Consider the following 12,981-nt stretch of genomic DNA (forward strand, 5'->3'; position numbering starts at 1 on the left):
TCAGGTCTGTAGAGGATATCTCTGGGTGCTGATGGGCACGGACTAGATCCGGGAGACTGCAGTGACCGTCTGATCTGGATACAGGTGGCTGCGGTGACCTCGGAATAAGAAGGAAAGATACTAATATTAGCGTAGATGCCATTCTTCTTCAGATGCAACGAGTACATCAGGTGTTATAGGAAGTGTCCCTGGTTCCGGTTGACCTAAATAATGCAGCCTAACAATCCTTTAACGGATTTGGATTATGAAATGTATTAAGTGTAGGCCAGGTTAAAGAGATGGGTCTTCAATCTAGATTTAAACTGACAGAGTGTGTCTGCCTCCCGAACAGTGTTAGGTAGATTGTTCCAGAGTTTGGGTGCTAAATGTGAAAATGATCTGCCGCCCGCAGTTGATTTTGATATTCTAGGTACTATCAAATTGCCGGAATTTTGAGAACGCAGCAGACGTGAGGGACTATAATATGATAAGAGGTGAATTCCAGGGGCATTTTTTATGCTTGTAAAGGCAATTTTTGTAATAACCTTCTTAAATGTATGTGTTGTCTTTTGTCAAATACCTTAACCATTCAATGGTTTAGAATACTGTTACCAGTAGAGTTTTATCTATATCAACAAAAGTCGAATTGCGATTAAATTACAGTATATACAGAAAGCGAGTAAAGAACATTCTCTTGCATGACTCAGGTCTCTTGCATGACTCAGGTCATGTGCTCTTGCAAAAACTCCCATTATAATCACTGAAGCTGTTTACACTGCAAAATGCATCTCTTACATATATCTTATCTGCTCTTTATTGTTTAGGAATACATTTATACTACAGTCATAAAACATTTAGTTTAATTATCCACATTATCTTAATTTTGGGGGGCATTTTTGGTTATTTTGGTGGCATTTTTGACCCAGGTAATTTCCCATCCTGTAGGAGGACATATATGACTGTTGGGTCATTCCATGTAAACTCAACCCGGAGGTCTCCAGCTCTTTTGATTTTGCTAATATTTTTTCTGCAAAAAGATAGACATGTATAGTAATGGAAGCCAAAATATTAAATGTCATGTATGAATATTTACTAATATGTGGATAAGTAATCCACTATTTTGTAGAGGGGGGTCAAAACGTCTAGGTTACGTAGGTAACCCTCGTTCCCTGAAGGAGGGAACGGAGACGTTACATGGGAATTCGCTTAGAATCCAATCATCTCTGAGCCTTATACAAAAGGCCAATGAAAATTGGCGAGTGGCATTTGCATGACGCGCCACGCCCCGTACATACGGGTATAAATAGCGACGTCATGCGCCAGTCAGACAGGTTCTTCGCTGAGGAGCCGGATTGAGCCGGCGTCAGCGCGACGACAGGGACGTGGCAGGGGATGTAACGTCTCCGTTCCCTCCTTCAGGGAACGAGGGTTACCTACGTAACCTAGACGTTCCCCTTCAGTCGAATCACTTCGACGTTACATGGGAACTGACCCTATGGAACAAGCCACGTCCCTGCGCCGCGTTACGCAACGACCACGTGCCGGCAGGCGGACGTGTCAACAGGCGGACGTTAACGTAACCTTCCCAACGCCCTGGGGCCCGAGAAGGGGGGTCCCCAGGGATGCCAGAAACTGAAGCAGGGGTTGGGGGGGCGGAGACATGAATTCTGTCCATGTGAAAGTAAGAAATTCAATATATCCATAAGGGGGTTTTAGGGATATACGAGGGAAACAGAGGCCTTCTGGTTGACCCCTGGAAAAATATAGAGAAAAATAGCCACAACCTGCGGGGCGAAGGAGACCCGGCAGGAGCACAGTCAAGAGCTACTCCGCGTCTAGCCCGGACTGAGGGGCATGGAGGACCCAGGTTCGCCGGAGGGAACAAACTGGGAGATAGCGCACGGATCCACGTGGGAATGGCGCAGCAAGCCGACACTAGCCGTCCTCCCGGTCACCTGTCAGAACTCGGGAAGAGACGGCCTCTAAGCGAAGGTTGTAAAACCTGGCAAAGGTATTTGGTGTCGCCCAGCCGGCAGCTCTGCAGATGTCCGCTAATGAGGCGCCATGTGCCAACGCGTAGGAAGATGCAACACTCCGTGTAGAGTGGGCATGCAAGCCTAAGGGGCAAGGCTCTCCCTGATATAAGTAAGACAGGGAGATGGCTTCTACCACCCAATGCGCCAACCTCTGTTTGGAGACAGCATTCCCTTTCTGCTGACCTCCGAAGCAGACAAAGAGCTGCTCGGTGCGTCTGAAGTGCCGAGTGCGGTCTACGTAGGTGCGCAGAGCACGGACTGGACACAACGATGCTATAGCTGGGTCTGCCTCCTCCAAGGGCAGAGCTTGCAGGTTCACCACCTGATCGCGGAAAGGCGTGGTGGGAACCTTGGGCACATAGCCGGGCCGGGGTCTCAGGATGACGTGAGAATCGCCGGGCCCGAACTCCAGGCACGCTTCGTCGACAGAGAAAGCTTGCAGATCCCCCACCCTCTTGATGGAGGCCAACGCAGTCAGGAGCGCTGTCTTCAATGACAGAAACTTAAGCTCAACTGAGGCGAGGGGCTCGAAGGGAGGTCCCCGCAGGCCCTGGAGGGCGACGGAGAGGTCCCAAGAGGGTACGAGGCGCGGTCTGGGAGGATTGATCCTCCTAGCGCTTCTGAGGATTCTCACGACCAGAGGGTGCTTCCCTAGGGATGATCCATCCACTGCATCGTGATGTGCGGCAATAGCGGCAACATACACTTTGAGAGTCGAAGGGGACAGCCTGCGCTCCAACTTCTCTTGCAGGAAGGAAAGCACTACTGCAATCGTGCATCTCTGTGGGTCCTGTTCTCGTGAGGAACACCAGTCGACGAATAGACCCCACCTCAGTGCGTACGCCTGCCTTGTAGAGGGGGCTCGGGACTGAGTGATGGTTTCTACCACGGCCTGTGGAAGGCCGGCGAGGTCTGAAGCGTCCCGTCCAGGAGCCAGACGTGCAAGTTCCATAGATCGGGACGTGGGTGCCAGATAGTGCCCATCCCCTGAGAAAGAAGGTCCTTCCTCAAGGGGATTTTCCAGGGAGGGGCTGCCGCGAGGGAATTGAGTTCTGGGAACCAGGTCCTGGCAGGCCAGTATGGGGCGACCAGGAGAACCTGCTCCTCGTCCTCCCTGATCTTGCACAGGGTCTGTGCAAGGAGGCTCACTGGGGGAAAGGCGTACTTGGGCCCCGGAGGCCAGCTGTGGGCCAGAGCGTCCCTGCCGAGGGATACCTCGTTGAGGGAGAAGAACTGCTGGCAGTGGGAGGATTCGGGGGAGGCAAACAGATCTATCTGGGCCTCCCCGAAATGCCTCCAAATCAGCTGGACTGTCTCGGGGTGGAGTCGCCATTCTCCAGGGAGGGTGGACTGCCGTGAGAGCTGATCGGCTGCACGGTTGAGTTCCCCCGGAATGTGAATGGCACGTAGCGATTTCAGCCACGTTTGACTCCAGAGGAGCAGACGGCGGGCGAGTTGTGACATGCGACGAGAGCGGAGGCCGCCCTGGCGGTTGATATAAGCCACAGTCGCAGTGCTGTCGGTACGCACAAGTACGTGCTTCTGACGCAACGTCGGTCGGAAGCGACGAAGGGCCAGAAGCACAGCCAGCAACTCGAGGCAATTGATGTGCCACTGCAGTCGAGGTCCTGTCCAGGAGCCCGAAGCTGCTTGCCCGTTGCACACAGCACCCCAACCCGTGGTGGAGGCATCCGTGTAAACCACGATGTGCCTGGACACCTGCCCCAGGGGTACTCCGGCCTGGAGAAAGGCAGGGTCTGACCACGGGCTGAACAGGCGGCGACACTGCGGGGAAACGCCAATCCGGAGTGTGCCACGGTGCCATGCCCGTCTCGGGACTCGGTCGTGTAGCCAGTGCTGAAGCGGTCTCATATGAAGCAACCCCAGCGGCGTTACCGCGGCCGCAGCTGCCATATGCCCCAGGAGCCTCTGAAAAGTTTTTAGAGGAACCGCTGTCTTGTGCCTGAATAAATCTAGACATCTCAGCACCGACTGAGCGCGCTCGTTGGTGAGACGGGCTGTCATGGAGACCGAGTCCAGCTCCACACCGAGAAAAGAGATCCTCTGCACTGGGGAGAGTTTGCTCTTTTCTCGGTTGACCTGAAGGCCCAGGCGGCTGAGGTGCTGAAGCACCAGGTCCCTCTGGTCGCATAGCACCTCTCGAGAGTGGGCTATCAGAAGCCAGTCGTCGAGATAGTTGAGGATGCGGAAACCTGACAGCCAAAGAGGGGCCAGGGCCGCTTCCGCAACCTTGGTGAAAACGCGAGGAGAGAGGGACAGGCCGAATGGGAGAACTTTGTACTGGTATGCTCGACCCTCGAACGCAAACCGAAGAAAGGGCCTGTGGCGAGGAAGAATCGAGACATGGAAGTACGCGTCCTTCAGGTCGATGGCTGCAAACCAATCCTGGGGACGAATGCATGTGAGCATGCGCTTCGTCGTGAGCATCTTGAACGGCAGCCTGAGAAGGGACCGATTCAGGACTCTGAGATCCAGGATGGGTCTTAACCCACCACTCTTTTTGGGCACGATGAAGTAGGGACTGTAAAACCCTGACCTCATCTCGGCTGGAGGGACAAGCTCGATCGCATCCTTCGCCAGTAGGGCTGCGACCTCTGCACGCAGGACAGCGGCGTGGGTGTCTGAGTGGACACGAGTGTGAAGGACACCTCTGTACCTGGGCGGAGCTTTGGCGAACTGAATCGCATAGCCGAGACGTACCGTCCGTATCAACCACCGCGAGGGGCTGGGGAGCTGAAGCCAGGCCCCCAAGCGCCTCGACAGGGGTGTCAAGGGAACGTTGACCGACGTGACCGTGGTGGGGCAGCCTAGGGGGGGAACAGGAAGGGGAGACAAGCTGCTCTGAGCAGGGCCTACCTTCTTCCCAGGTTCCCGCGCTGGCGAAAGACAGCTCCGAGTCCGGCTCCGAGAGGGCATCCTGGTGCCGCCCGGAACGGGAACACGGGGCCGAGGCCCCGGAGGTGAAGGAAATTGCTCTTTTATTGAAGTTGTGGGTACCGCCGACCCGTGGGCCGGCGGCAGCGTTAAAGTGCACAACAACCCCCGGCCCTCCAGCGGGAGCGGGGACGTAGATGTTCTCGTCCCCTGAAGAACAAACTTCTCCACCTCCGGGTTGCCCGCGTCAGGGACGTTTCGCGGCTCTTTTGCGGGTGTTCTTTGCAGGTCCCTGAGAGGCGGGCGGCGCCGCACCCCCGCGGCCGGCTCGACGTCGGGCCGTCTCCTTCTTGGGTTCAGCAGGCGACGGAGCAGGTTTGGTGGGGGCCGCGGGGGGGCGCCCTCGGCGACGAGCGGGGGGAGGCTGAGCCACCGGCGGCGGGATGGGTCTAGACTCGCGGCGGGGCAAGATGTGTTGAATGGCCTCCCTCTGCTTCTGGACTGCCGAGAACTGCTGGGCAAAGTCCTCGACAGTGTCGCCGAATAGGCCACTCTGGGAGATAGGAGCGTCAAGAAAGCGAGCCTTGTCGACGTCTGCCATCTGGGCCAGAGTGAGCCATAGGTGTCGCTCCTGGACCACGGCTGTGGACATCACCTGACCAAGGGAACGCGCCGTGACCTTCGTCGCCCGTAGGGCGAAGTCGGTGGCGGCGCGGAGTTCTTCCATAACCCCCTGGTCGGGACCACCCTCGTGCAGCTGTTTCAGGGCCTGGGCCTGATACACTTGAAGGATCTCCATAGCATGCAGGGCGGTGGCGGCCTGTCCAGCGGCGTGGTAAACGCGGCCCGCAAGGGCGGACGAGCGCTCGCACGCCCTGGACGGGAGATGCGGACGATCCCTCCAGGTGGCGGCGCCGCGTGGGCACAAGTGCACCGCCACAGCGCGCTCGACCCGGGGAATCGCTGCATACCCCCTGGCCGCCCCGCCATCGAGGGTGGCGAGGGGAGAGGAGCTGGGGCGGGGCCGTGATGAGAAGGGGGCCCGCCAGGATCTGGTCAGCTCCTCGTGCAACTCCGGGAAGAATGGGACCGAGGGGGGGCGAGGTGGAGCCGCGGGGGCCCTCCCCAGGAACCAATCATCCAGCCTAGAAGGATCGGCCGGGGGCGCCTGGGGCACCTCCAAACCGATCCCCCTGGCGGCCCGGAGGAGCATAGCCGATAGCTCGACGTCCACCTCAGACGGAGCGGCCACCTCTGGAGGGGGCCGCGCCGCCGAAGCGTCCGCCTCGCCAACCGACTCTCCCTCTGATGCTGCGGTCGACATCTCATCCTCCGCAGGAGCACCGAAGGAGACGCTCAGCCCGCTGGGCGGGGAAGCGTACTGCTCCGGGAACTCGACGGGACCACGCTGTGTGACAGAAGACCGCAGGGCTTTCTGGGCCGGCGGTGCGTTCTGCACGGTGACAGTTAAGTCCCCCCCGCGTCTCGCCGCGGTGGCCGAAAAGCATTGACGGCTTAACGACGGACCGCGAGAGGAAGGCGGGGGGAGCCGCCTCGCGAACGAGCGGCGGGACTTCAGCGTGCTCATGGTCATGCATTCGCAATGAATGCATTCACCATCCATGAACGCTGCCTCAGCGTGCTCACTCCCCAAACACGTGAGGCAGTGATCATGTCCGTCCGCAGGAGGGAGGAAACTACCGCATCCTGAAGCGCACGGCCGAAAAGCCATTCTGAAAAGAACGTCTTGCGGCCGCGAGAAATTGCTCTTTTAGCTCCCGGTCTGCCCAGGGAAAAAGCCGCGGGGCGGCTGTGCACTCAACGGGACTTTCTCGCTGGAATGCAGTGCGGCTGTAATGGCCGTGAAAACGGCAGCCCGCAGGAGATCGCTGACGGCCGCCAAACAGAAAGCTCTTTTAGTCTTGGCAGCACGTCAGGAGAGAGAGCAGGAACTCTTTTGAAGAACTCTTTGTTGTAGAAGTCTCGTAGAGAGAGAATAGCAGGCTCAACATCAGACGGATCTGAAGCGAAGAAGCTGTCTGACTGGCGCATGACGTCGCTATTTATACCCGTATGTACGGGGCGTGGCGCGTCATGCAAATGCCACTCGCCAATTTTCATTGGCCTTTTGTATAAGGCTCAGAGATGATTGGATTCTAAGCGAATTCCCATGTAACGTCGAAGTGATTCGACTGAAGGGGAATGGCAATTTTCACCTGAGATTTACACCAAATTACAAGGGGTAAAAATTATTTCAGAAAGATGGCAGCATAAATAATAAAATAAGAATCAGCTGTATTCAAAGTGATCAACATTTGGTTTTCAATCACTGAAAATGGGTGACAATCAATAATCTGGAAATGGAGCCTCATTGAGATCCTCATATCTCTGGGACTGAGTGATATAGGTCCTTGAAAATTAAGATTCCAAAAGAAAAGTTTATTAAGAACTAGAGTCTAAAATCATATTGCAATATTTTTAATACTTCTCGAGTTACAGGCACACAAACTTTGGAAAAAGAATATTTATTGCAGTCAGACAGGTATGTTCAATGCGGTTGTTTTGACAGAAGGAAACAAGATACATTTCTAGTTTCAACATTATTTGTTCTTCAGACATTCCTCTTTAAAAGAAAAGAAGTATATTATTGCAAAGTGACCCACATTTGGTTTTTGACCACTAAAAATGTGTACAATTTAACAATTTACTCCTAGAGCCATGTTGAAATTCCAATATCTCTGAAACCAAACCATATAGGGCCTTAAAAATTAAGTTGCTAAAAGGAAAGTTTGGTAAGACCCAATATCTAAAAGGGCATTAAGATATCTTTAATACTTCTTGAGTTACAGGCATGCAAACTTTGGAGAAAAAAGTTGAAAATGCTGTTTCCCCATTTTTGAATGTCACCATTGGCACATAATGCAACAAAGATTTTACTTTACTGCTACCAATCTCAAAATCGTGGATCATTTAGTAAATAATTATCCATGACATTTAATATTTTGCCTTTCATCACTATACATGTCTATCTTTCTTCTGGAAAAAAAATAGCAAAATCAAAAAAATTGAGTTGAAGTTTTTGAAATTTGAGACAGAATGAACCTATTAACTTTTCATTTTATACAATATACAGTAATAAAATCATGCCTCTTTCTTGTTACCTCTTCTGAACCCTACTCTATCCCTTTTTTTTGTAGAAAAAGGACGTTTCTTCCGTTTTCGTCTGCCTGCACCACTGAGCATGCTGGGAGTGAGTAAGCAATCCCTCCCCCAGGAAGACCCGGATGAGGTCACCATCCATTCGGCTGATCAGAATGAGAAACGTTCTTCCTGCTCGTCATCTGTCTCTCTTTCCCTCTCTCCACGTGAACTCCATCCACCCACTGGTGAAAGCTGTAGCCCTTCCTACGGAAACGACACCTGGGCTTTGATTGGCCAGAATTATCTGGGCTCATGTTCACCGATCTCAGGGCCACAGGGTCACTCGTCTCCACGGGGCCCCTGGGAACGGGTGGACCCCCAAGAGCCTTTGCCGACTGCATCCAGGAGAGCATCACGGGCCAGTATGTGCACGTTTAGGAGAGTATCATCTACACAAGATTTAGAAGGACTCAGCACGCAGACACAGAGGGCGTACCGTGATCGACATGCTAGCGAAGGTATACAAGCACATCTGCATACACAAGCGTAAGCTTTTAAGAAGACTTATATGACTGGTATTAGTTGTGTCAAAGAAATAGTTCACCTAAAAATGATAATTTTGTTTAAAATGTACTCATCCTCAGGCCATCCAAGATGTAGATGAGTTTGTTTCTTCATTGGAACAGTTTTGGAGAAATTTAGCATTACATCACTTGATCACCAATGGATCCTCTGCAGTGAATGGGTGCCGTCAGAATGAGAGTTTAAACAGCTGATAAAAACATCACAATAATCCACAAGTAATCCACACAACTCCAGTCCATCAACTAATGTCTTCTAGTGAAAAACTGTGTGTTTGTAACAAAAAATTCCATAATTTTAACTTTAAATCATCCCTTCTGTCCAAATATGAGTCCACAATCCATAATAATGTTTCCTCCAGTGCAAAAAGTTCATTCGCTGTAGTCCTGTTACATTAAAATCCACGCACATATTTGTTTAGAACTCTTTTGGACTGTTTTTTTTTTTTGTTTGTAAATGTTGCTTGATCTATGCATATTTCTCTCCTGATTCAGAGGAGACAACATTTTTACTGGAATAATCACTGTTATAGATAGAGGACTTATATTTTTAGGTAGAAGCAACTTTTTGAAATTAAAAACATCTTATTGATAGATTTTTTTTATTACAAACTCAGAGCTTTTCAAGTCACAAGAAGTTAACTGATAGACTGGAGGTGTGTGGATTATTGTGAGGTTTTTATCAGCTGTTTGAACTATTCTGACGGTACCCATTCACTGCAGAAGATACATTTTTGAGCGATGTAATGCTAAATAAATCTGTTCGAAAGAGGAAACAAACTCAGCTACATACTGGATGGCCTGAGGATGAAATATATCTTTAGCAAATTTTCATTTTTGTGTGAACTATTTCTTCAAAGTGACTTAATTTGGTAAAATGAATTGCAAGGAGCAGAAATTAAACACTGCTTACTCATCTCTGTGGGGACTTTCAATTCACATATGTTGATCTTATTATAAGATAGTTAATAATTACTGTTAATTTAGAAACTCTAAAAATATTGAATGAGGCACTATATGAATAGGTTTCTCAGAGTGTAAAAATGATGAAGTATGGATGCAGTGTCAAGATTTCTACTTAGTTATGTCGAAGTATCTAGCTAAAAATATACATGAGTGGGTGTAAGGTTTCCACATTTAACTGTATTTAAATATTTAAAAGTAAAAAGTAATCTTTTTTTCTTAGCCCTTGAAACTGATGAAATCAAGAGACAGGGCAGATTTCTCATTAAAATGAGTAATTTTCTCAGTACCTTGACTTTGTAAGGCTTCAGGACACAGCAGATGTTAAACCGCGACCTATATCTTGAATGTGTTACCTGAAATTGCTGAGCATTAAATTCAACTGCAGCTGTTTTATAGTTGTTTGGCACTTAGATATAGTTGTTAATGGACTGACCATGTTTGCACTCCAGTCACATTCTTCTTCAGCGATAGCTGTAACATAATTAAAAAATGTTGTTGTGAATATGGAGAGATGTCTTTACAAGGACGAGTGACTTTAGTTTGGGCCAATTACATGCCACATTAAATGCCTCATTAAATTTTGATTTTTATTGGATGTGTTAAATAAAAGTGCAATAAAACCCACAGGAACGTGATGTGACTTGTTAGTTTAGTAAAACAGGCAAAGACCTGTTTTTTAGTATACATTATAGAGTCCCACAATGATAAGCAGTGAAATACAGTATATTTTTTAGCATTTACATTAAGTAAATTGTAAGTTTTAGTAGTCAAAAGTTTTTGAACAGTAAGATTTTTAATGTTTTTTAAAGTCTTTTCTGCTCACCAAGCTAGCATTTATTTGATCCAGAATACAACAGAAGTAATATTGTGAAATACTTTTACTATTTTAAAATAACTGCTTTTTATTTGAATATATTTTAAAATGTAATTTATTCCTGTGATCAAAGCTAAATGTTCAGCATCATTACTCCAGCCTTCAGTGTCACATGATCCTTCAGAAATCATTCTAATATGCTGATTTGCTTTAAGAGTTTTTTAGTAGTAGTATTATTATCAATATTCAAAACAGTTGAGTAAGATTCTTTGATGAATAGATCAAAATCCAAAGATCAGCATTTATCTGAAATAAAAAGCTTTTGTAACATTATACAGTATGCCATTCAAAAGCTTGGAGTCAGTATATATTTTTTTTTCTTTTTTGGGGAAAGAAATTATAGAAAATACTTTTATTTAGCAAGGATGCTTTACATTGATCAAAAGACATTTATAATGTTACAAAAGATCTCTATTTCAGAAAAATGCTGTTCTTCTGAACTTTCTATTCATCAAAGAAACCTGACAAAATTTTACTCATCTTAATGTTAAGACGAAATGTTTGTTGAGCAGCAGATCTGAATATTAGAATGATTTCTGAAGGATCATATGGCTGGAGTAATGATGCTAACAATCAGCTTTGAAATCACAGGAATAAATTACATTTTAAAATATATTCACATAGAAAACAGTTATTTTAAATTGCAAAAATATTTAAAAAATGTACTGTTTTGCTGTACTTTAGATCAAATAAATGCAGGTTTGGTGAGCAGTTTTAAAAAACACTAAAAATGTTCCTGTTCAAAAACCTTTGACTGGTAGTGTACATGAAACTTGCTATATAAAGTAGTGTTTATTGTGACTTTTAATATTAAATAAGCAAATTTGCGTATCATATCAAAAGGAATATAGAGTCCATGGAAACTGTCATAACATTTTGATTTAATGTGTTCAACAACTCAAGGTTGTTTATTGACCAGCTGATTTAATATGCTTGGAAGAAGATACCTAACAGACCATCTCACAATTAACAGTATTATTAAACACAATTTAAAACGATGGCCTCTACCTTATATAAAATGTGAAATTGTACATTTAAGAAAGTGTTTTTTGAAAGATGCTACCTAATGATAATGTAAGTTTAGTTTAAGATTAATATACTTCCTTCCCACCTAAATGATTTATTTTCTTTATGAACCGTCTTTTCTTTGTGCTAACACAAGATGAGTTGTAGGTTCTACTATTCTTATAGGGATTTTTTTTGCTTCACATACCCTCCCACAGTTTAAAAGCTAATAGATCTCACCTATCACTGATGCTTTTGACTGCCTTTCACTGTCTTTCTCTCCTTTCACCCTGTCCACCCGTGATCTATTGCTTTCTCAGATAATGGGCGTAGTATTAAAGGTAACAGAGCTGTTACTCAGCACAAGCTTGCCTGCCTGCCTGTGTAAAGCATGTTCAGGCTTACACTGAATCTCCAAATTAACAATCACAAAATACTAATAAAAAATACCTGTGAATGTGCCAGAGGAACAAAGGAGAGATTTGCATGCGTAATGCCTTACGTGACGTGAAAGTGCATGGGACAGAAATCACTTGCTGTATTGTGTGAGCCGATATTTAAGAACTAAGTTTGAGCTTTTGCAGCTTCTTCTGTCTTTCTTTTTTCCTCTAAATCTCTCTTTCTAAGCCTACAAGGGTTTTCAACCCCTCAGATTAAAGTTAATGTATTCCACAGGAGAATGGATTGTTTAGTTTCTTGTAGCATTCTTGCCATAAATCTAAAGACTGTGTGGATAATTTCAGTTTAGTTTATGACAGTAGAGTTCTTGAGTTGATACCAGATACTCTTGACCTTGAACTTTTCAAAAGTGAAATCATTCTTTGCTCCCCTTCCCCCTCTCTTTCGCTCTCTTCTCATTGGCTAGTGTCGCGCTCTTGGATGGCTGGGGGTATGGCTAGAGCTTCACTTCTTTGATTTTAACCGTTGTCATGTCTGTCGTCTGTGCGTCTACTGTCTTTGTATCTTGTGTTTGCGGTTGACTTAAATGTTGTTGTTGATGGTGCTAGTTTTAATCGTTTTGGTCTGGAAATGCAGATTCATAAAATAATCAGTGTTGATGTCACTAATAAAGTGACTCCTGTTAGACTTGCTATTTAATTTGCTCATAATTTCTGTGTGTATTTGTTTTAGGTCCATTTAATCAGATCAAGTCCAGCATTTTGGGTTCCACGTCTGATTCAAACCTCACTAAGTACAGCACCATCAACAAGATCCCTCTCATCACTCTCAACTTCTCAGAGACCAACAATGACAAGCGGGCATCATCACCGCATTCCTCAGAGAAAACCATCATTGCACCAAAGGTCAAAGATCGAACACACAACGTCACAGAGAAGGTCACACAGGTGAGAGATGGACATTACATCATGGAAACATTCATTAACTACTATAAATGCTGCAACCAAAAAGCAGAGTCAACAAAGTGGTCTCACAAAACGCTATTGATTGCTACTGAATACTACATTAGTGTCTCTCTCATGGGAAAGTCGAATATTGAAAGGGT

General features: G+C 47.0%; 1 protein-coding gene across 1 annotated transcript in view; it reads left to right on the forward strand.

The window, feature by feature from the left end:
• kcnh7 (potassium channel, voltage gated eag related subfamily H, member 7) overlaps positions 1-12,981 on the forward strand; it is a 127,180-nt gene that overhangs the window by 66,647 nt on the left and 47,552 nt on the right. Inside the window, 4 exon segments of the mRNA XM_073851426.1 lie at positions 8,108-8,569; positions 11,798-11,818; positions 12,343-12,366; positions 12,609-12,823. Of these exon segments, the coding sequence (XP_073707527.1) occupies positions 8,108-8,569; positions 11,798-11,818; positions 12,343-12,366; positions 12,609-12,823 (722 nt within the window).

The sequence above is a fragment of the Garra rufa genome, chromosome 12 (assembly GCF_049309525.1).
Source record: "Garra rufa chromosome 12, GarRuf1.0, whole genome shotgun sequence".
NCBI lineage: Eukaryota > Metazoa > Chordata > Actinopteri > Cypriniformes > Cyprinidae > Garra > Garra rufa.